Below are 25,516 nucleotides of genomic sequence, written 5' to 3' on the forward strand. Positions count from 1 at the left end.
CGCCGTGAATTGTGACAGATTGTGATTAACGAGCTTTAAATTAGATCTTGCGGCGTATAATATCGAAAGTCTGATGCCGCATGCATTAAGATACTTTGTCTACATATTCTGCCTTTTTTTCAGGAAGATTTCATGTTTCCTCATTCAAAAACATTAGTTTATAGTTACATTAGGACGACAATATGAACGTTTATACTCTCCATTAACTGTAGCATGATCGATATATTTTATATCAATACAGGATAAAATGATGTTTCCGTTATTTCCGTTATTTTTATCGTTGCCATCGTCGTTAAAATTACTAATCACCATCAAGTATTCCGCATTTCATCGAGATCCGCTGTACAGCGGCACTGTGCATATCGCGAGCTCATCAAACCGATCTGTTCGGCTGATCGGTTTTAATTAATAGCCGCTCGTATCGATTAAGCAGACCGTTCGCGCGAATGAAATATTCATCGAATGCAAAGGTGCGCGCGGGGCGCGTGTATAAACCATTAAAAAATAATAGCGACAGAAATTCGCCTTAATTGGCGCAATAGCCGAGCCGCGCCGGCGCGGCGCGGCGGCGCGAGGGATAACCCCCGTGTAGTCCTGACAATTAAGCGCGACATGCGGGAGATCCTGTGTGCGTATACAAGTCTCTCTCGCGCACGCTGCTGCTCATAATTACGCGGTAATTAGAGAGGTTTGTCGGCAATTAACATCTTGAATATCGTCGCGTCGCCACGCGGTATCGGCCAGTATCGCCGTTCCCCTTTGATCCGCCAGATACTCACTCTGGCGCCAGTTCTCGGGAATAAAGAATTTTAAGCCCCCCTGTCTCCTTTCGTATGAAAATTCATTTGCATTTGCTTTGCGCAACATAGTATAAATTAATAAATTTGAAATATAAAATAATTGATTTAATTTCTTCGTTAATCATCCCTGGCTGATAGTTACTAGAATTATATATTTGCATACTTCGGATGTCTTCAGTCGCCGCGAGTTGTAGCTTTTCTTTATTCTCTATCATGACTTGTTAGAAATTAGAATAGATTGTATTCAGCCATTTATTTTACTCTAATCTTAATAAATGGTTTAACTTAAAGGGAAAAAAGAACGAATGGCGCGAATCAGTTTCGCGTGATCTTCAATCCAATCATGTGTAAGTAAATGTAACAAATAAATAATAATTAGATATCTCTTACAAACAAAAGCCTTTTGTACGTCATTGATTTTCAAAGCTGGTGCTCATAACTCGCTCGAGCACTTCTATATCTCTCGCGTAGGCACTGAGATATCTCGAAGTTTCCGATCCAGAAGAGCCTTGTGTCTCGGCCGTTAATTGTTCTATCGACCGGAAGTCCGCGCGCGCGGAAGCTCGCCACCCCGCCTCGTCTCCCACGCGGCAACAAAAGAAATCGAATATCCCGCCGTCGTTTCTCTCACCAGTCTTTCCCTCTTCCACCCGCGCGCCTCGTCTATTCCTCACCACCATCCCCATCCCCGAACCGGGATATAATTTCCCGGGGCAAGAAGTTTCTAATGACAGAAAATCTAATATATATCGCTTCGAGCCGGAGGTTCCGCCGGCGTTCTGCGAGCAGCTTTTCTTGTAATTAAGTTATAACTAAGGGCGAGCGTGGGCGTAGCACGCTGGAGATGGTTCCTTCGGGGGTGGTCGGAAACACGGAGTAGGGTAGGGTAGGTTGGGGTAGCGGCGCGGAGGAGTATTCGCTCTCCTCCGCAAGAGTGGAAAACAATAAGAGAGCCTGCGCTAATCCGCACCATACATTATAGCCGCCGACCGAGAGCGTTCCTGGCGTTGGCCGCGAAAGCTCGTGAGTACGACTCGGCCTTTGCGACTTCGGAAAAACGGAATTCCATGAATGACGGCATTATGTAAAAAGCTATGATGTATCTCTCACTGTTTTTAATGTAATCGAAATACGTTGTGACAAGGCACGTAGCGAGGAACGAGAGATATGAGTAATTAAGAAAACTCCGGAAAAATACCTGTTTCTGAAAGCCTTTAATTCAGGAAAAGCCGCGCGTACCATGACGAATCGCGATAAAAGTAACCGTAATTGTAGCACGGTTTGCAACACCGGCGTGAAACGGGAGAGGCGGTGCGCTCCGCGGAAAAGAAGACGCGAAGAAATGCAGTGGTCATTCGCATGTGTATATTCGCGGCAGAGACGTATTCCGGCGCATCTACGCGCGTTCATATCGTGCGCTTTTCCCAGGCTACAGTTAACGACCACCGAGGTGGTCGGCTGGTCGAACACACGACGCGCGGTGGCACTCGTGATATATATGTAACGAGGCACGCGTACGTGCAACATATACCTGTCCTTTACCATGGCGAGGGGAAACGGGAGGGAGGACCGGTCATTAGGTAATGGGGACTGATTTTTCCGCCGAGACTTTTATTTAGACATCGTGCGCGGCAATTTTCTTGTCGCGTTCGCGCCGATTAGACGGTTCGTTCGCCGCTACCCGTGAACGGCGATTCAACTGAGATACCTTGTTAAACTGCTGTCGGTCGGGATCAATGGCGACTGCGACAATCTTCTTTTGCAATGTATTAATTTGCAAACTACCTACCATATATGTAAGTTAAGACAATAAAAGTTTAATATTGAAAATGAAAAAAATGACTAATGCAAAAGGTGCATTTTAACAAAATTTCTACACAAATGTAGTTCTTTCTTAAAAAAAATTATCGCATTAATTTTCGCTGTACGATAACAGCTCTCGATAATGCCGAGAAAATATCGCCGAGTAGGAAGGGGTAAGTGCTAGGATTTTGCGAGAGCGGAAGAATGAGAAGAGGGATTGAGCCGCGAATGGAATTGGCCGATAATTATCGTAGCGTGCAAATATCGATAATAACCCGATGTGAAAGAGGAAAACGGGTGGAGAGCGAAGGTAAGACGGTGGGCCGGGCATCGCGCCTGGAAAGGAACAACTCAATTGCGCGAAATCGAGTTAGGTACCAGCGCGCCGGCGGGGATGTAATTAATTAATTCGAGAACGCCATCTTGCTACTGACGGCCGAACGGAGAAATATTATTTTCAGGGCGCGGGGCACCGGGGCGGAAGAGAGGGCAGGAAATTAAGCGGCTTCAGTTCCCTTCTTAATCTGTACCTTCGCAGAGAAAACTGCCCATCGCTATTCGTTCTTTCCGCGGCGATAATATTAAATTCTGCGCATATTTCCCAATCTGCGGAACTATACGTCAACGTGGCATTAAATTGGCTATACGTATGGCAACAACTTGTTAACAAAACTTGTTTAATATCTTAGATACAGTGCGTCAAGTTTATTCACGATGTACACTAGCTTTGTAACTAACTACCTGTCCGGCATACGGAGAATATAGTCTTTCGTTAACGAGGAGTTCAACTCATAACACTTAATTAAGGTGCTGTACAAAGTAAGAACGAGAGAGGAGCGCGAGGGGAGAGATGGGGACGATCGGGCTCTGATCGTGACTGGCCCAGGAGCAAGAACGCGGTCAGATCCTGTGATAACAATCTGATAAACCGCTCTCCCAAGATCGCGAAGAGGTTACATGCACCGTAAAGGAAAAGAGACAAACTTCGCATGTTGCCACGAATATATTCCGTGGTCAAATTAACTTCGACCTTATTAAAATAACTTTTAAATAATCAACATCTCTCTTTTAGATAAATTGAAAAATATAAAGTATCATTCAATGCATAACATTATGGCTTTAATGATATTTAATAATTTTATAATATAAACATTAAATTTATTATTTCCAGAATTAAAAAAAAGTTATTTAAAAGGTAAAAAATTATAAGCTCAAAAAAAGAAAAGAATATTAAACATGCAAATAATCTTCTTTAATTAACCCATGCATTATATACAGCAATAATTTTTTTTAATAAAGAACAAAATATGAGCATAAATTTACACATTTATGCATACAATTTTGTACGTTTTTTTACTCCAATTTCCTTTATAATCTTCTTTTGTCTGAGAATCGATAGACGCACAAAATATCCTCCGATAATGCAAAGCGTGACTGACATTCGACTTATCGCGGTATAATCCTATCAAACTACACTTTTAAGCCCACCCTGGAATCACTGCAAGTGCGCCCCATCTCATCATTAACGTTTTGTTAAAATTTATGAATTTTACATTCGCCTCCGGAGGTCATTTATTTATCTCAACTCCTAGCAGGAGCAAATGTCAATTCAATTCACTGATAAGAGATCTTCGTCTATTCTTCATCTTTTGCGCGAAGCTTAAAATTAAATCATCTAAGTATCTGATATAATATAGAATGAGATGAGGAATATTTGTGAAAAAAAACTATCACATGGGACGATCGCCGATTGTAGAGAGGCGAGAGTGACGAGAACTCGAGTAATTCAAGTGCATCTACAGATTGTCAAAAGCGAATAGGGTTTGGAGCGAGAACGTAGAGGGGGACCATACGTTTAAAATAGCGTGGTCACATACCCCCACGAGCTGAAAGCCACCCCAATCGTCGCACGCCGCTCTAATCACAGAAAGAGGGTTGGTTTTACATTTTAAATCCTGCCAGCACAACTATTGACCATACGCAATGATAATATCTCAGAATTAATTCCTATTATCTCAATTTAAAAATATCAAAGTGATATATCTATCACGTATAGTTTTAAGCTGGATCGCAGACACACCTTAACATTGCCAAAGAGACCATTATTGCAAAGAGATTATTAGAATGTATACTATGTATATCAAGTGACGAAATTTTATCGAGTCGCAGAACCAATAAGGACACGACTTACATAATGTATGCTTGGGACACATGCGGAAACGATGCTGCATAGTAAGATGGAAAAACGAAGAGATGGTTGTAGTTAAGCGAACAGATGAACACCCATAATGTGGGCATTGAAGTTGAATCATAAAAATTTTTTATAAATACCTTATTTCGTGTGAAAAGGCATGGTGGTTAATTTAAAACGACGTATGCGGGAGATAATTTTTGTCGTTAAATTCATCGAAACCGATGAGATAGTTTCAATTATGCTGGTAGTATTGCTCACAATGATCAACGTGAAATTAATTGATGAATAAAAAAACAATAAAATTTTATACAAAATTTAGATTTCAAAAATAATTGTACAAAATGTTCCATGAAATAAAAAATTTATGGAAATTTATATAAATTCGAGATAATTTAGGTATGTATTATGAAATGTTGGATTCCAATTAAAATTATATTTTAATTAATTTGAATTAAACATAAAACGTATAGGCAATTAGTGTAGCGTATTTTTTTAAATTGCATTAAAAAAGTGTTTTAAAATATTCATACTTATCCTCCGGAAGATTTTCCAGCTCTTTCCTTTGCTGCGCATATTCTTCCAGAATCCAAAAGTGTAAAACCACAGGAAATATCATCAGAAAGCCTTTCAAGTTTCTCTCTTTAAAATTAGCAACAACACTTTCTTGCCTGTCACTTATTCGTCAACAACACTTTTTTTGCCCTTTCTTGGTGCAATTACAAGTAATTCGAGAATTCAGTTTAACTTGAAAAAGAAATAGAAGTAATGACTGATCAATTAGCGTCTCAATTTAATTTTCAAATTAAAAGAACCAAAAATACAATATCTCGGATAATTTTAACACCTTGTTTAACACATTGCGTTTGCACGATCCGGATGCAATATTTAAGATCGAGAAGATTTTAAGATTTTTGTTGATTCTACATACTATCTTAGAATTGTCATGTACCTCTCAATTAACGAGCAGTTAACTTCTCGTTATAAAAGCAGTAGCGGGAAACATTTTTACTTCTTTTCATTTCTTTTAAACAGAGATGCTCCAAGTTAACGTGCCGGACGCAACGTTACTACTGGTGAGCCAAGGCTGTCCATTCGCAATGGTCAGCACTGCCTCTCTTCCCCCATCTGGAGTCCTCTCAGGAAGTACACCCCCGCATACCCTCAACAGCACGAAAAACAGAGAGAGAACGAAAACGAGAAAGAGCGCGAAAAAGAGAGAGAGATATATATATAGATCCCCTACGTGCTTCCCGAACACCCGCCTTCCTATCGCACGGCCAAGGGTACATACATTATCCACCCCTGATCCCCGATCCCGCTCAACCAACGTTTCGATAGGTACCGCACTGAATTATAGAAACGTCTCTCCTATCTCTCTTCTTTGACGGCACGTATCGACAGACGCGAGCTTTTAATTTCGCCAACTAGTAATTTACAAAGTTATTTTGGAAATGCTTTTTTGCGCCCACAACTATATAGATATTTTACATCCGTATCTCTCAATCGTGATAATTTTTTAATCATTTCTTACAAATTATATTTGATATAAAACTCAATCTTTAATTTTTAATTTTCTCTGTTTTTTTTTAATTCTTATTTTTAATTCGCAAAGAAATGCTATAAATTATTTATACTACATTTATTCGAATCTATCAAATTCGAGATGTTAATTGATGGTAGAACATATTTAAAACAAAGTATTTTAGAGACGTAAAACTTTTAAAAAATTGCTCTTTACAAACATCTTTAGAAGTACTTATTGTTCGTTATTCCTTAAAAATGAAATACATTAGAAATACAATAGAAATACATTCTTCTTAAAAGTTACAGATTGCTGTCTTATGTTTTCAGGTATGAAATTTCACTACCCCTAACATTAAGTATGCTGCGTAACAAATTTATATCGCTGTAAATAGCACTTCTGAGAATAAGACATCTAAAATAAATTTTCTTCAATTGCTAATAATAATAATTGTAAATCGATTGAGTAATTGCTATGGAAATGGCCTTATCGTGAGTTACGATATAAATAAAACGTCTGCCTGCACAAAAAGAACGTAGCGTCGGCGCTCAATTACTTTTACACCCAGATCGATCTGCAGATTATCTAATTCGGTTAATTAATCAATTGCCTTAATTATTGCCGGTCGGGCCCGATAACGAATACTTACAGGCGCCTTCATCATTCTAAAAGCGCCGCCTGAATGTAATCGAGTTATCGTTTCATGGTTTCCTCTTCGATATTCCGACATCAATTGTTATTAATTTATTATTTTACGTGCTCCCAAAGCATTACATTAAACAAACGTACAATTTTTCAGTTCTCGTTGCATGATTCTTCTTCGAAGAATATAACGAATTAGATAAATTATGTAAATTTAAATATAAAATACTCAATTAGTTTATAATTAACAATTGTTTATTTCTCGGGCTTATTTGATCTTAAATGGCTGAGTAAGCTAGTCATCAAAATAAATGCTAATAAAGTTTTGTTATAAAATTTATAAAGTATATAAGTAATTATTGTGACACTAATTATTTTCCGTTACTGCATATTTGAGAGTTTTCTTCATTAAAATAAGCAGTATATTATTGAGTAGTAACGAGAAAAGTAAGTCCAGCGAGAAAATGCATACATTCTAAACAGGATGGGAGAAAGAGAAAGAGAATGCAGAACGAGGGAGAATTGTATAAATAGGGAAACAGACGCAGCCAGCTGGGGTCTGCTACAAAAATCTGTCCCAAACATGGTCCATTGAATGATGGATCGTCTTTGTTGACGCGCAAAACTTACGGATCCATGCTCCAGCCTGAACAAGTTTAAATATGTTAACGACGGAATTCTTCGTTGTGCATGATTGCGTCGATATTTCGGGAGACATAAGTGATGTATTCCATTTTCCCCGGGGGCAAATAAAGATACACGAAAAAGCGAGGCACTGCCTCCCGGAATGATCGCGCATAGTGGCGCGTGAAAATAATTGATCCAAGAAAATATATCTGCGTATACCGTGCACACAAGTAAAAGATATCGCTCCAATGCACCGTATATTATACGTTACGATGAGTATAATAATTAAACGCCCATCCCTCATTATTCATACGCTTGAGTGCGTGTAATGGCAGACTCGTGCATCAAGCCGAGAGTGCATTTCGTGCTATTCGTTTTAACGCATGTGCGGTAAATCTGCAAAAGAGTACACGAAAACAGTAATTACTCGGATGAGAAAGCTTATCACGTTTCTGGCGCGCAATGTGTATCAGCAGATATCGCGATGTGCGCGTTTCTATGTTTTATTCTTTATATATCGTCTGATCAACGCGTGACTAATGGATTTCGCAACATTTAACCTAATTTTTTTGTTTTTAACACAAGGTATGTTCGTCAATCGTTGTTAAATTATATGGTTGCAAAATTATGCGGTCGAGGATGAAACTCTTATAAATATACGTTAATTATATATGCCTCGTCATATATCTATTTAAGGAGTTTATCGATCTATATTTACTTTCAGAAATTTAATCGATACATCATCCTCAAAGTAAACTTCAATTAATAAAAATATCCGTCGCAAAATATAATCGTCGCAAATCGTAGATATAATTAAGATTAAGTTAACGTAATATAGAAATATTACTTTAACATCGAAATAATGTACACGATTTTAACATCAAAAATCGCTCTGCTGCGCACTGTGATGTCGAGAGAAGCTCGGGAAAAGGCACTCGCACGAAAACTGTCTCGTCGATTGAAAAGCGGGACGACCTCACCCACGCTTTTCCGAGGGGTCAGAGGTCGCTGAGCGCCCCTATTTTGCAACCACCCCTTCTCGCCGACAGCAGTGCATTTGACCAGAGCATTGTCCGGAGGAATGGGCCATTGTCGGATTGAATCATCGTAGCACAGGGCGGAATATTCAGGGATGGCCGATGGTCAGTAGCCATTATTGTTACCTACGCGTGTAAGGGCCGCGAACAGCTTCTCACCGTCGCAGCCGTGATCGACGGTGGGTTCGATCGGGAAAATGGACACACTCGAGAATGTGGAGCGCGGACACTTTGTCCTTTCATTCGATTTGACCCGTGCCAGATCGGTCCGTGCGACCCCGCTTCTCGCCCCATCGCCGCGCGGTGAATTATTGGCTTTAATTGTACGCACGATAATGGGCAGGCTGGACAAATTTCCGGGCGGGAAACGTTCTGGGGACTCTACGAAAACGAGCGGGGGACTTGACGTGACGCCGCCACGCGCTATCCGCCAGTCGCATCCGTCAATTAAAACCGATTGAATGTTTTCAGGAAAACGCGTTAATACCACATTCGAATGCTGGGAATAGTGCTATTTAAGAACGGAAATGACATAAGTGCATCTCGTGATTTACAAAGAACTTTCGATATAAATTGATTCGTAGTAAGATATAATTTTAACGTGATAAGATATACCACATTGACAATGCTTTCATTTTAAATTTTTACAAAAGAAAAATGTAATCTTCTTTATTTTTTCTCTGAAAGATTTTGAAAAATTTATAACATTTTTACGATAACAACGCATAATCCCAACCACGCGCAATGTTATTGGTATGAGCATATCTTCTAAGGGAGGAACCATATTGTCCAGCGACAAAGCGAGAGATCGGGGGTCAAGCTAGATCGGTCTAGGGTGCAGTAGACTGCGTCATTGTATGTTGTATAATGATATTGCTCGTATGTCGCGTGTATCGTGACCATCAAGGGTCAGCCGGGTCAGAGGTTGCCTTTTCGATGATTCGTTTGGGGCAGTTTATATGTCTCATTATGAAAAACTTAAAATAGAACTAAAATGAAAATAAAATACAGCTTATAAAGTAAAATTTAGAAAATACCTCTGTTCTGCTTTGGATCAGATTACTGATTTTTACCTTAAATTAACACGAAAAGTGCATTTATCCCAATTTTAATAATTATATTTTTATGCTTTTCAATATTAGCAACAATATCACAGCATCCAATGTTAACCATCGTTTAAAATAAATTCCTGCTTTAAATTATTTTTTAATTACTCCATAGAGCACTACCTGAAGGAAGGTCAAAATTCACGTTTCTCGTTTATATGAAATTACTAGAACCGATAGTTCTTGTTGTCAATTTTCTCGCTGTAAAATAGAATATCTTCCGACATGCTAATGCTAGACCGCTGCAAATCTGAAAAGATTCTTAAGTATCTTCTCGAATTCAGTCTCACGTTTCCGATACGTGCCTCCGACATTCCTCCGTCTGATGAGGACGGGATCAATTTTTACATATCGATCGTTCTATTCATACTGTAGAAAATGCATTTACATATCTATGCGTTTTATTTGGTCGGAAAACGCGGCAAAGAGTTTTGTCGGTATCTTTATGGTTTTTTTTTGTTAAACTGCCAGCATATATTTTGCAGTTTCCATAACTTCATATTTCTTGAAAGAGCTAGAGCAAAATAATTAAAATCGAAAATTATTTAAATAGACAATTACGTTAAAATAATTATAAAATTAAAATAATTTTTGTATTTATACATATATAAAACATAAATTATATATTACATATATGTATAAGATATGCAAAAATAAGTTTAATATCAAAATTCAATTCTGCACATTTGTATAAGATTTTTTAAACCTAAATAATATACATATATTAAACATTTATAAAAGTTCAGACCGATATATATTTCTGTACGAATATACAGATTCTCTGTTAGTGCAGAATAATTTAAATTCACGTACCTAGTATATATTATTTAAAGCGTTATATTTAAAATTTATTTATTCTTCCTTATATTTCTTTTAGAAAGTCTTTCTTGAATGTACATAAATAATTTTAAACCTGCATAACTAATTGTTTGTCTGTACCTGCATAAATACGTACACGAATTATTGAGGAAAGTACCTTGAGAAAAGGACAATAGAGGAAAGCTTATTGCATTGCTTTTTTTCAATTTAGCGTGAAATTATGCAATGATACAACTGTAATATATTGTGCTGTACAATGTTCCATAAATACACACCTTAATCACCAAAAAAATTTTGGAGAGAGTCAGGTATCTTCGAGTAGACATCGTCGAAGGTGAAATCGACGAAAATGCACACGCATTTCCGATTAATACCGAAACGAGTTTCACGTCGGCAGGAGCCGATAGGTCGAGCGCATAAACCGCATTCCATATGCCCAGGCCGACTTCGCGTTCACCGAAGGCGACTTCGGGTCCGCGACCCAGGAAGTAGGTAGTAATTTCGAGCGTAGGGCACGGCGAAATTAGCAGGCAAAGAGCTGAGAGATGATTTTCCAAAATAACACGTCCCTTGTACAATGGGGAGGCAATTTCCCGGGGACCAGCTGCCGCCACCTATCTGATTTATCATCTCGCGTTCCCGACGAAAGAGAAGGGCTCTCCTCCACCTCGACCGTCCCGCAGGAACACCCTGTAGCCGCCGCGCGCGTTTCTTTTCTTAAAGAAACTGGTCGAGAGACTTCTCGCTAGTAATTATCGTGCGCCAGGTCATCGTGGAGCCTCCTCTGACACTCGAACGCCGCGCGCGAAACAAAAAGCAGGAAAAATACGATTTTCGTGGGCAGATTAAAGTATCAGTTAATTGAATCTCTTTGGCGAGAGAAATTCGTCTACTCGGGTTTGCAAAAATTCGAGAGAGCTTTTACTCGCTTTTATTACATTTTAGTATTCTTCCTCCCCTTCTTGCGCTCAAAAAACAAATAAGACAAGCAACAATAATAATTGATTTCATATATATGTATTATATATATGTTCTGTGATTTTATTACTTCTTCATTTTGTTTTGAAGAATGGCTTCAATGTCGATCGTTCATAAAATAACTGTAATGAAATATTGTAGATAAAAAGGTCGTTATTTCCGACTTTTCAAAATTAAAATAAGGCTTATTCTTTTCGCATTGTATCAAACAATTGCTCGCGATTACGAATGACGATAAACTTCGCATCTGTATTGCGAAACGCGGAATTGGTTGGCTGTTAGTTCGCTGGAATTCGTTGGGGAAGGCAGATGGGGGTGGAGTAGAGTGGGGTGGGGGTTTGTTCAATCGGTTATTGATTGGAAATGTAAGCCAGAGAGCGTGCAGGGCGGACCGGAGTGAAAGAGAAGAGACGATGTCGGGACGTGGCAGGGGGAATAGGACATCAGCGCTGGTACGGGCCGACAGATGGCCGCTGGTCAGCACGCGTGGAGAAACTCGCCAATTGGGAAAACTGCTTTCCGTTTGAGCCACACCAAGAGACTGACAACCTTATATCCAGGCGCCTGCTGATTGCAGTCTTAACTTAACACCTGTCTAGAGTGCCGATCACGTTCTATGTAACTCTTTACATCGCGATTTATTCCCATGCGCAGTCTGTACTTCAGAATTATGATTTAGATAAATATTAACGACAAAAAGCATTTTGCAATGAGCAAGGTTTACTGTATAAAAGGAAATCTCAAATTTGTACAGTACGCTCCAGAATGAATTGAGAAAATATTCTCTCATAAAAAAATATATTCTTTCAAAGAATTAATCTTTAATGAACCCCGTATATCATTAAAAGATTTATATAACACATACTTGATTAATTCTTGATCCATCTAACTAGAAGATATTACGTGCATTCGCGAATGAAGCATCATCGGTAGATTATACACATTTTCATTATAACGCACGACGCGTGATTTTCTCGATGCGATGAACGACAAGCAAGCCAAGCGAGAAAATCGATAGGAAGATGAAGATAACGATTCTTGCTAATCGCCATCGGAGGCGAGACGCGGTATCGAGGATAGACGTAGACAGCAGGGGGACGGCTTAAAGATCGTACGGCTGGGTGCTTAGCGCCGTTGTAGGCGTGATATCGGTGCCGATGATCGTTTATCTAAGTTGCATCCCGTGCAAGATTACGTGTCGCTCGACACGTGCAACCGCGTATATCCTATATCGGCGCGAATGCGCGCAAGGTGCTACGACGACCTTCCTGGATCTCCACTCTGGTCCACCTCTCCCGCCTCATTCTCCAAGCCCGGTCACCACCACAAGCATCACCAGACACGACGACAAGCACCGCCCGGCTCCCTCGCATCCCTCGGGCAATCTTTTCAATTTAAAGTCAAGTATTATAGCTTAAATTGCATTATGGTTTCCTTCCCCAGGAGGTAGGGCCCGAGCGAGGAGCAACGAAGGGCGGCTCCTTGTAAGCAAGACTCAATCACGCCGCTTAACCTCTGACCCCAAACCCACGAGACGCGCATACATGGATACGCACGTGTGTGCGCGCGCGCGCGCGCTGCGCGTGCTCGTGCTCGCATTTGCGACATGCATGCTGCACGCATGCACACGCACGCAGCCGAAGGGCATCCTCACGTGCCGCGGCGAAGAAACCGATCGTCACGTTCCCTCCCGAAATTAGCCTCGAAAACGAAAATCGGGACGCACCCGGGACGTGTGAACACTCGGCCGTACCTTCAAACGAGAAGTCTCAGTTAAAGTCGCGCCTTAACGACTTCGGGACGCATTTTCGTGCACCTACATTCGCCATCAATGTAATGGCATCATTACACTCGGCCCTACACGCTGCCGACGCGCCGTGATGTGACATCGCGGTTTATGCGCCCCTTCGGTCCATATACGGACTGACGATCTGTATGCGTCTCCTGCAAGAAGATTCGCGAATGCAAGTAATTTAAGATGACTATATCAACAGCTACCTCTCCACGAAGTATTTAAGCTTAACGAGCAGTTACTATATGCTCGACGGGGATGGGAGCCCGTCCAAGTCTCTGAATAGATACTTCACTCGATACAATATCGCGAATTACTCTCGTTCCTCAGATGCGCGGAGGGGAACGCGTCGCTATGCACACACTCGATCTAAAAGCAATCACGCATCCACGGCTCCGCAACCATGTTCGAGAGATCGAGACGCAGGATTAAGACCTACCTGCGTATGTATGCATGTACGTACGTACGTACGTACGTACGCGGCGAAGCGCGCGCGAGTTGCACGGCCCCGACTCCACACGCGTACTTTTCACACGAATGAATGAAACGACCCGGGCCCAACCCTGACCTTGAACTCGCTCGCCGAGGAAAAAAAAGGCGCGATTCCTCCCGTACCGCCTCCCGACTGTAATAACGCGTTCCGCGCTGTCCATAAGGCATGTAACAGATACCTCGGCGAGGTGGTACCTCGCCTTTTGCTTTTCCCTTTTCCCGTATTACGTTATCGGTTACTCCTCGCGGACTCTCTCGCAGTTCTCTTCCCCCCCCCCTCCCTCTCTCGCGCGAACGCGCGTTAGTGCGTGCATTTATCACGCGCGAGCAACCGCGGCGCGATAAGTATCGATAATTTTCATAGATCACCGATGCACACCGCGGCGCTGTGCGCCGCATCTCGTAAGAACGGGCGTACAGGTAATTCCGTAATATTAATCTCGGAAACTGCTGACGCCACGCTCTAATACGATCGATGCTATTTTATCTATAGTAATTTTTCAGTTCTTGAATCAATTTATCTACATTCGATAAACAGTTTTTCTAAGTAAATGTACATTCCTTTACTGAAATATTCGATGTCAAACAATACATTTATTAAAAGCCTGGCTGTGACGAAACTGTTATCGACAGATAAATATGTGATAAAGAACGAAGTAGTGACGAAAATAATCGGAATGTAATTAAGAGAGATTCTCTTGCTGTTCGACAAAGTTAGCTACGATCTATCTCGCTTTCATAATTCATTCGTAACGAACTATTCCAGAGTAATGAGCATGCTCTTAGAAATTACATGCTGGGCTTCTCGCCTGCCGCGCGAAAGTTAATAGGAACACGTGCGGGTATCGTGATAATCCACGACAAAAATATGATCTCGTGATAAAGAAACCCGAAAGAATATTCTTTTAATTAAGGGTCTTCATATTTTTAAAATTCAAATGAAGATAAAATAAAAATAATTTAAATAAAAATAATTGTAAGCAAAAATCTTCGTAATCTCTTGGATCGTGATAACGATTTTCATTCGATTACAACAAATAGGTACGTAAAAAAATCTCTCGAAACGCCCCGACAACGCGATCCCTTTGTAATAAAAGCAATCGCTTCGCGCGAAGCTTCCATTATACTCGTCCTGTAACGAACCATTTCAAAATAACACAGCTCTCAGAGAGAGAGAGAGAGAGAGAGAGAGAGAGAGACTAAATTGCGGACCGCATTTCCTCGCTACTTCAGCGCGGCGCGATGTGGCGATTTCCTCAAAAATCGGCGCAATGAATCCCGATAATGTTCGACGCGTTATCTACGTGTGTACGTAAGGCAGCCCCGAGATCGCGACTACGGAAAATAGTTGCGCCGGCTCGTTTTCTTACGGCGCGCAGCGCTGCTTTAAGTAATATATTTCTCAGGGATAATTGCAGGCAGCGATTTCGTGCAGCTCGTTCAGATCCGGCAGATACCGGCGGACTGTACAGCGGAACGTGTATTGCACGTGCAGGTAGTGTGCGGCGCGGCGGCCGACCGGGCGGAGAGAAACAACGAGAGAGGATGAAAGGGAGACGGCAATGAGGCGAGAGGGAAGGATGCGCGCCGCACGTACGTCGGTAGGTTACACGCGTAGGTAGGCACTTACCTATCCACGTAGGTAGACACACTCATGTTTAAGGGAGGCTGTGCGCGCTCCGTGGGGGACGCGAGGGACGAGGTATGCGAGAGACGCGATAAGAGGAGAAGGTGAGAGGGAGCGAGAGCGAGCACTGATAGAGCGTAACTGACTTCTTGGCCGGTGCATATTACCGGGCTGTTAGAGGGCGGAGCCGGCTGATGAGTTAGCAACGTATTGACTTTATAATAATCACGTTAGCTGGTCCACCGTGATCCCTTGGTATTACGCGATGCTTCGCGCGAATTCACATACCGGGTGATGCCGGGCGTTTCGTACGCCTTCGAACGGCGCGTACGAGAATTGGTAAAAGAAATATTCGAGGTAATTCGGGATTTTTTAAATTCGTACGCGTCTCTCTCTCTCTTAAAAAGATTTGATTTTGCTATATTCTGGTATTAAAAGACCTCAAAATTGTGTTAGAATTTTTTATAAGAAATTTTGTACAAAATTTACGCGCGTATCTCTACATTTATTCCAAATGTTCAACGCCGCATATTAAATTATACGGTCTTCCTGCAAAGGAATAATGTTACCTTCGTAACATCCCGAAAGTTATAAAGTCTGTTAATTTGCACCGTATATCCCAGATGCCTGCCACATCAAAATTGCTCGCATTCCAATCTCGAGTATACGATGCGGTTACGCGGTCTTGTGCACAGTGTAACAGTTCCGCGCTAATCGCAAATATTTTTTTTCGCATGAAGCATTCATCCGCGCGGTACTTATCGCGGTGCACAGATCTCGCTCGGTGAGATGCAAACTTACGACCGCGTATACGCGAGAGAGGGGAGAGAGAGAGAGAGATAGAGAGAGAGAGAGAGAGAGAGAAAGAGAGAGACGTTGGTTGACATTTGGCCGAGCGGGTTGGCTGACTGCGCGAAGAAGCTGTTACACGCTCGAGCGTACGAGATGCGTGGCCTAGAACACGACGTAGAGCCTCTCTTACCTGGCCTCTCCCCCTTAATTAGCGGTTTGGTTTATCTTAATCGTTCCCTCGGCTCCTCTCAGACCGCGAACCTCTCGGAAGATGAGGAAGCACGTGAGAGCGAGGCGCACAAGTCGTTACGTATTCACGTGCAGCTGGCACGGAGAGATAACGGCGGCTCTCTTTCTCTCTTCCTCTTTCGGCTAAAATAAGAGATCGACAGAGAGATCGGGAGAGAGATCGAGGAAGAAGATCGCGAGAGATGCGGCTCGCTCTTCTCTGCAATTCTCCCTGCGCACCGTTTGCGTTCGCGCGCTTGCGCATGTTATTAATATTTCCCCGATCCTGGGTGTCAATGACATTGATGGATGACGCGAACATTATCTCTCACCCCGAGGAAAATAACCGTGGCTCGTTTATTATCAAACGAGAAGAATTATCGACTGTCGAAGGAGACTAACTGTATACCGAATATCCCGGGGTAGGTGCCTCTAATTAGACGTTCGGCTAGGTGTGTTTCCTTCTAGACGTTAGTGGGTATTGAGTTTTATACACAGAGATACATGGCCACTTACATTGACGTTGGCATTTTCACACGGAAAGCAAAATCGCGTTTTCTCGTAATGATTTCCTAATGGGCTTTTCGTAATCACAATGGACAGTAATTACAAAATGGCTGTTCGTTAAGTACATAGTTATTCCCAAGAACTGGATACGGGGATCTACGTAATAAACCATAACTCCTACATTTCCCAATGCAACTTTCACGTAATTGATCAAGCACATACAATTTCTGGTAATATTGAATATTCAATTACTGTGGTCTTTGATCGCGACAAGGAAAAAAAAAACAATGTGACGACATAAAAATTTCAAATTCATTCCCTCTGTTATTTAATCAATTTGGATTAATAACAGATCTGGCAAATTTGAAATTTTTATACTAAAGAGATTGCGATACGTGACTATTAAATTGAAGAAATCGCGATACGCGACTTTACAACTCAACACGTGTCAACGGCGCGCACAAAATCGCTATTCCGGCTTTATCACTGTTGCTTTCTAGGATACACTAGATTGGATCTAATCCACCAGCTACCGTCGGAAGAAATTTACCGCATCTCGACCGTGGTAGTTTCCTGCAACAAGTCGACGATGCAGCTTTGCTGCTCGCGCGCGCGAGCATGTGTGTGTGTGTGTAATCGGCAAGATCCTCTTAATTCTCGTTTTCACGCATCGCCCTTCCTAGATTTAGATCGTGCATGGATAGCAACTAACTTGCAAATCGCTTCTGTGCCGTCCCGGCAACGTGAATAACGCGATGCGGTAACGGCCGGTTAGCAATCCTGACCTCCAATCTCACCTCAATTTGCCTACACGCTGCCATTTGCGTCAGCGAAGAACGGAGAGAACCGGCCTATCTAAAATTATAATCTGAAAAAGTGCACGACCGTTTGCGCGCGTCTGTGCGCGTATATTATGTATACATATATGTGTGTGTGCGTTTGCACGCGAGAGGTCGAGTGCGCGCGCGTAGTCGATTAATTATGGCAAATCGCGTATTATTATAAATTTCGCAGCTAATTGGTACCTTTTTAGCCACGCGAGGCATCCTTTTAACATAGTGTACTCCACGATGTTCGATCCGCCGCTCATTACGTATCTTCAAAACGCGAAATTTATTCATTGCGTTTGGGATTCTTCATATAAGAGCTGTAATAAAGATTCTTTAATATAATAATTTGTAATAATAACTGAATGAATAACTTTGAAGGTGTTGCACGTCAGTTTTAGCTATATATTTATGTACTGACATACACACCACTACGATTTAATGAATCCTTTAGCAGATTGATGTGCCACAATGTGAATGTACATCGCAATGAATTTCGAAGAACACGAAACACCTGAACGCGATGACAAATGAATACTTCCGGCGCGAGGGGACTCGGTCACGAATGGATTTTGATCGGAGCGGTTGACTTTAACGCGAGTTAATTAGCTCTTCCGCCGCCGGGCCGCCGCGCCGGAACGATAGATCGTCCGTGAACGAAGTGTTTACAACCCCCGATGCTAATTTATGGTACACCTGCTTTTCGGCAAATGAGACGAAGGCGCAAATGTTCTGTACTTAGCAATCGCTGCAATTACATCGCGCTATACAACATCCGTTCATTCTCAGTAAATGGTTAAAATATGCGCACTTATCGTGGATGAGTGATTTCTCCAAATTGATCGCTACACGAACAGTAAGACGTGAATGAATCGCTAAAAAGATCTCATAGATAAGAGAAAACAGTAAAACGGTATTAATATCAAACGGTATGATATCAAAATAACAAGAAAGTAGAAAACTTAACTATGATCAGTGTTAACTCGATAAAATAAAAATTATTATTTCTACTTTAATCTACTCTAATCAGAATATAAAGATAGCTAACTATATTAAAATTAAAAATATTTTCAAAAACGGTCAATTAGTGAAAAATTAAACAAAGACATTATAATTTATTGTTAATAAATTATAAAACATTTGAGAAATTTTTCGAAATAAGTTGATAAAGTTCGAAACTGCGCAAATGCAAAGATATCGATTGCACGTATAATAACGGCGCGCGGGCTGTCTTGTTGAACGTATTTACAAAGTTTATGCTGCATTTTACAATCGGTCGGTGTATTTATTCGTCGAGCGAGAAGAAACGATGCTCATACGACGTTATAGCACGTCCTGATCGATTTAACGCCAAATGTCGCCGTGTTTTACACGCGGCAATAATGGTTGAAATCTATGTAGCCAATATTTCAAGCCACCCTTTCTCGCCTGCGCGTCCCCAGCCCCCACATGGATGGCGTTCGTATACCAACGACACGTAGCCTTGGTTATTGGTCCGCATATGGACATCGCTCGATATTTCATATTCTACAGAGAAATAAAAGTATAAATGCAATCATGGTCGGCGCCTTTCGAAAAATGTGATTAATTTCTGGTAACGTGAGTAGATTTCAATCATAAAGTATATTGCGTGCCTCAAGAAAATTCAGAATAATCGTTTTGTTGTTTTTTGGTCAACACATATTTATTAAAAAAAAAACAAAAATTAAAAAACTATCTATTCCCAGAAGAAAACATGAACCAACATTCGAATTTAATTTAGTATAGCTTTACAAAATATTTTATAATTAGCATTTTCACTTTTTATTTCGAATGCTTTGCGCTTCAAGTGTTCAGAGATATAAAACAATTCGATAAGTTAGTCGAATATAAACGGAATTTACATATATTTGAAAGAAAGAGGGCGATCCAAAGCACATGGAAGAGTGATAGTCCCGAGGGAGGAATACGATTCCTGAAGTTCGACAAAAGAAAAATCCTTCTGTAAACGACAAGTGTAATTCACGCGAGAATAGAGTACGTCACGCAATGCGACGACTTCAAAGATTACTTTCTAACAGATACTTGTTAGTCCTTATTCTTTATTCCCTTTTATCTATCCTTTCGACTTTGTATCGCTCTGAATATACCTAATATACGCTACATCCAATTTACATGATTCTCTCACGAATGAATAATTATTACTTAATTCAATATATTTAATATATAATTTTACTTTTAATTGCAAATTCTTTGACAATTGACATAAAATATTAAAGATCACAATTCCTCTTAGATTATAATAACTCTTAAATCTTTAACGTCAAAAATATTTGCGCGACTAATTTTCAGATTAAAATTCCATTAAATTGCACGTAAAATTAAGTAAAGAGAATTTCTAAATCAAAAGAACAATTATAAGCAATCGATTTGTAAATGTAAACGAGTGATTTATCTATCGACTGTTCTCTGAGGTACATTGTATTAAATTTTCGCTTAAGGGTTCCCGTTTTCGGGCGAAAGGACACGTCCTTGTAACACATGTGTCTTTACGAGAGTGTGTTCACGAGCCCGTAATATTTTAGGGAGCCCTCCTGGCCCTCGTTCTTTAAAAACTAGCCAGTGCATATGTCGACGTAGGCGACATAATGTTATCAAGCTGTCCAGAAAGAGCCGCCGCCGATCGCCGCCACGTAAGGACGAGGACCTCGGGGGACCACATCCTCGCTCTCGCCCACTTCGTCCTTATTGATATACCGAATAAACACACTTGGCAGCTAGGCCAGGACGGCTTTGCGAGGCAAATAGCTTCGGAAGAACCCTGCGTTCGGGGGGGAAATATCTTTCCTTCCTTAAAGTCGACACCATGCTCGACGTTGATAACAACTTGATTATAAAAGATCGCTTGAAATTATATAAAGATAAAAAAAAAGATAAATTATTTTTTTGATAAACTATTTTTTTCGTGTAAAATAATAAATAATTGCAGCAAAATTCTCTATTGTTGACTTTTATCTCAGAGAGATAAATAATATACGCAAGCGTATTCTATATGATTTGTGCTACACTAGAGTTTAATTAGACGTTGGCATACTAGTGATGTACCCACTATGTATTCGTAACGGAATTGCCTTTGGTTTAGTTTCTGGCTGAGAAATAGCTTCTTTCTTAAAGTACCGTAAGGCGTAATAAGACTGCTTCATTAAGTTTTACCTTGCGAAAAGAGGTTTTACGATCATCTAATGTCTAAGGAAATGATCCATATATCTTATCACATGTTTTATTAGCATCGCTGAATTTAAATTCCTCTCATATATAAGTAATCGTTTTACCTTTATTCGATCTTAGATCAACGAAAAATTCACCAAATTTCGTAAATTTTGCTTTAAAGAGTGGCTGTGTTAGATGAAAAATTATATGAATAAAATATGAAAATTTAAAATTACACGATCAAATAATCACTTTGTTTTATTACATTTAAATATATTTTAAAATAATGGAGAAGAAAAATGCTTTAGTATCCTTTTATGTTGTAAAACGCATCTTATAAAGCCTAACACGCCATTTACGAAACGTCATTTACCTTGTAAAATGGAATCTCATTCAGTCTCCGGTTTCACCCTCCCCCCCTCCCATAGCTTTTAAGTTTAAGCTTCGACCCTTATCGACCACACCGTGGACTTTGCGCACCTCGTCGAGTGCAGCGGTTATCCAGTAAATAAAGATGAATAGTTTCCCCGTCATCGCTCTCTCGCACACACGCAAAATCGCGAGCATGTGTGCGCGCAGCAACGAGACGGTTTTAAATTCCGCGAGTCAAAGCGATGTTTGACATGGAAATGTTGAGCGATGCATTAAACATGCCGCGCCGAGTGCTTCCTTCTCCCTCCCGCAGGATCGTAATCCCCCCTGTTTCTCCTAGAAAGACGAAAAGTGCTCCCTTCGACCGTCTGGGGCCTGATCGTATAACCGATGAACTTCAGGCCCTTAGTACGATCACCCTCGCGTTGTCCGAGCTGTATTTATTTAGGCAAATGAAAAGAACCACCGTGGTTTCGCTAGTTCCTGGTCTTTATATTCGTAAATGGTCGCGAAACAGTCTGTATACTCCAAATCCATTGGCGATAAGAAAATGATAGCAATGTTAAGTCCTATTTGCTTTGAGAACGATCAGTACGTACTGCTTTTCTATTATTTTTTTATCTCTTGTATAAATCCCTTAAATCCTTGAAAAGTCCTTGTACAACAAATACAAAAAATTTTTTTGAAATATCTCGAAAATATATAACGCTTATCATTACTATATTATCTTCCATATTTTATTAAACCGCGAACAAAAGAAGAACAGATTTTATGCTGATTAATTGATTAGAACAAGTTTAAGTTTCAACGATACGCTGCGAAGTTGTTACATTTATGCGTAATTCTATGATGTTATATGCAACTCCAGATTGCTTGCAACTTTGTCACGATGTGACATGTAAAGTTGTAAATCGCTCTGGTATCATTATCGTCGGCGAATTTGCGAGGAGCAGAGCACGACAAGCGTCGCGAACTTTCGAGTCGTGATTGGCGGAGCAGTTGTCGTGGGGCACCTGCGAGAGGCAATTTTACTGGACCTTCCCATAAAAGGAACTCCTTCCTATTGTCCGGCAAAATGATGTTAAGCTTATTGCATTATTTAAAGAGCTTCGCTTTAGGACTACTTTAAGTCTCTGACCCACGATTGCCGAAACACCGCCAGTGACGACACAAGTTAGATTTCTCATAGATAAATTGTGAGGGTACAAGTTTAAAAAATTTGACATCTTTTCGATATTTAAATTAATATGACGTTATGCATAATCAAAATAAAATAAAAACAGAAAACGTTTCAATGCTGCATGCTGCACCGCTTAATTAAATATATATATTTTTAATATACATAATTCGCATTATTCTTTATATTACGTTCATATTTTTCTATATATTACGTAGAAATTCGTTTCGCAGGGCTTTCACTCACCGGGTGAGATGCCAAGCTTCGCATGCATGCTACTGGGGCTTCTGTGATCGGGGGTGGTAACAGGGGCAGCTACGGGTGGCGACAGGTGGGGATGTGTCAATGGCCCACCGCTCGTCGTCGTCGTGGTAGTCGTTGTGGCACAGGGATTTAAGGGTGATGTCCTCTTGAAAGACTGGTCCGTTCGCCACGAGACGTCATTGTCGCCTATCCAGACTTTACCTGTACAAGTAAAGTCATGTAAAGTTAGACACATAATACAAAAATATACCTAACGTCAGTCAAAGAGACACAAAACTTAAAATAATATAATTATTATCTTTTTATTAAAATATATATGTATAAATACTAAATGTATATATTATATATAAAATGCAGCACATTCGAGTATTTTCTCAATTCTTCTTGAAACTCAAATCAATGCTACACGAATACTATATCTTTCATAAACGAGAGAATAGTATGCACGATCTCTCCCTCGCTACAGCAATATCAGCGATGGAAGATCAAATTGCAAAAGAGGCTCTCGAGATAAATTCTATGCCCCGTGTGTGTATTAATATAACACACACCGGTGCGACTATGCGTGTGCAGAAAATGGCTTCTCTCCCCCCCGGATAGAACCCGTCGTAATTAGCGACCCTCCGAATCCCCTATTCCTGCCAGTTTTCCCGGTTTTCCCCCGTTTCCCTTAATTTCTGGGAACAATGCCCGGCTCTGGATGTTGTTCCAGGCTGCAGTGTCTAATTACACGGGGGCATACCGAGCTCTTCCTCTTCTTTCCAAATTTGTAAGGGCGATGTGTAGGGTGCATCGAAGTGTTTATAGATGTGACATACGAATAGTCTGTTAGTACTGTCAAAATTCAACGAGACTGACGTTAAGGAATATTTGTCAAGTTGTCGATAAGATATGAATTATTTAACAACAATTAGCGTTTGTATTTATCAACCATCGAATATGAAAAATATTTTAGAAAATATAAATATGTAAATACTCAATTAAGTATCGTGAAAATTTCTTCAGGAAATTTATTAAAGCCTCTTTTTGGACTTGGACTATATCGGCGTCATCCATAAATGAATTTATTATCATGTCTCACGAATGTTATGTCGCGTGCAAGGTTTCGGATATCCATGCCGTATCTTTTCGAGCACCCCGTAGCTGGCGGAGATCTCGGATTTATGGAACACGCGAATACCGTATCGCCCCCGCATGCGTGCGACGTGACTCAGACTCGGTATTATTTGCTTGACGAATGATTTAGCCCGAAATACTTAGCTCGCTTTTCCCCATCACCTCTCCCCCTACTCTTCCGCCTTTTCTCGCACCCCCTCACCCCTAACAGAATACTAACCTTCCTTCGTTCCATCTACCTCCTAACGATAATCGGAGAAACGCGTTGCTCCAGAGACAGAAATACAGTAACTAGAGGATGGTAGGAGAATAGGGAGTGACGGGTGGTTCAGCAGGATGCAGGAAAGCGGCGAAGATAGAACGAGGGTGGTAACTGGAGCCCGTGGTTTCGCGAAAGAAAGAAAGGATGTTCTTCCTATCGAGAGGAAAAAGAGAGGCGGGAAAAGCGGTGGGGCTGAAGAAAGTGTAGCCGGCGCTAACTAAGGGCGTCGGCTAATCAATATCATCAGAGAATGGCCGCTGACCTCCATCTACCCCGCTAGAACGACCATTGTCCGGTATTCCGCTTTTCCAATGAGCCCCATGAGCAAATACATATTCGATTTTCTAGAAATATTAGATTTTGAAAATATTTCATTTAAAATGTAACAAAGTCGCGCGATACATATTACAATGTTATATTTGTTATAATAGTTATCATTAATATAAAAAATATTAAAATATTAATATGAAAATATCGTTATATTTCAAAATTATTTTCAATAATAATTATAGCATTTCGTAGCTAAGTTAAGCCAATATTCTGTTGTCAAGATAATAATCAAGTTCTCAAATTAAATGGTTTATTAGTCGTTTACTGGTGGAACTTTCAGAGAGATATTAAAAGTCGCCTCAGTGCCATTTCCACAAGGATGACTTGCCCTAGGCTACGATTCAAACATGAACCATAGTATAGAGACTTCCTTTAATCTTGTGGTGTTTCCATGGCCCCCTTATTTTATTCAACCCCCACAGAGACAATCGAAATCAGTACACCCTAAAGGACTAGTGAGTCAACGTAAAATTGCACGCGTGTTTGTGGAAAATTCAATTATGCGAGTCTGAAAAAACTTGTATCGAGTATTACTCAACAAGAAAGTTATTAAAGAATGGTCGAATTATTATTTTATTGATCTTTACAATCCATCTTCGAATTAAAAAACAAAAGTAAGTGCATCTAGGTAATTTCTTGACGAAGAATAATTTGGAAATGAAAAAAAACAGATACCACTAATCTCTCATCCGACTGCAGTCTCTACGACGACTCGTTCATCGGCCTCATCTACGCGTCCCTAGCACCCTTCCTTTCTTTCTCATCCAATGAAGGACGCGGCTATGTCCGAACAGAAATCAGTCCGCATAAACAGAGCCATCCATTCCGCGATTCGCTCCTTCTACCCCTCGTAAGCCTTGCAGAGAACTTTCCCCCTCTTCGTCCTTTGCATTCTCCCTCGTCCATTCGTCCACTCCGGCGTGAACTCCATTCACGGGTTTATCACTGTCCAGATAACAACGATTTACCTACAGGCGAACTCCTACGGGTTGGGTTTCGGTACGGGTAGGAGG

The 25,516-nt window shown here is 40.7% G+C and overlaps 1 protein-coding gene across 2 annotated transcripts in view; it reads right to left on the bottom strand.

Annotated features, from left to right (window-relative positions):
- The window catches only part of LOC105459531 (POU domain, class 2, transcription factor 1-like), a 118,724-nt gene that overhangs the window by 35,200 nt on the left and 58,008 nt on the right, over window positions 1-25,516 (bottom strand). For both annotated transcript variants that reach the window (XM_011705651.1, XM_011705650.1), the window contains exon 3: window positions 22,778-22,996. In XM_011705651.1, the coding sequence (XP_011703953.1) occupies window positions 22,778-22,996 (219 nt within the window). The remainder of the gene's footprint in view (window positions 1-22,777; window positions 22,997-25,516) is intronic.

Source organism: Wasmannia auropunctata, unplaced genomic scaffold (assembly GCF_000956235.1).
Source record: "Wasmannia auropunctata unplaced genomic scaffold, wasmannia.A_1.0 LD334185.1, whole genome shotgun sequence".
NCBI lineage: Eukaryota > Metazoa > Arthropoda > Insecta > Hymenoptera > Formicidae > Wasmannia > Wasmannia auropunctata.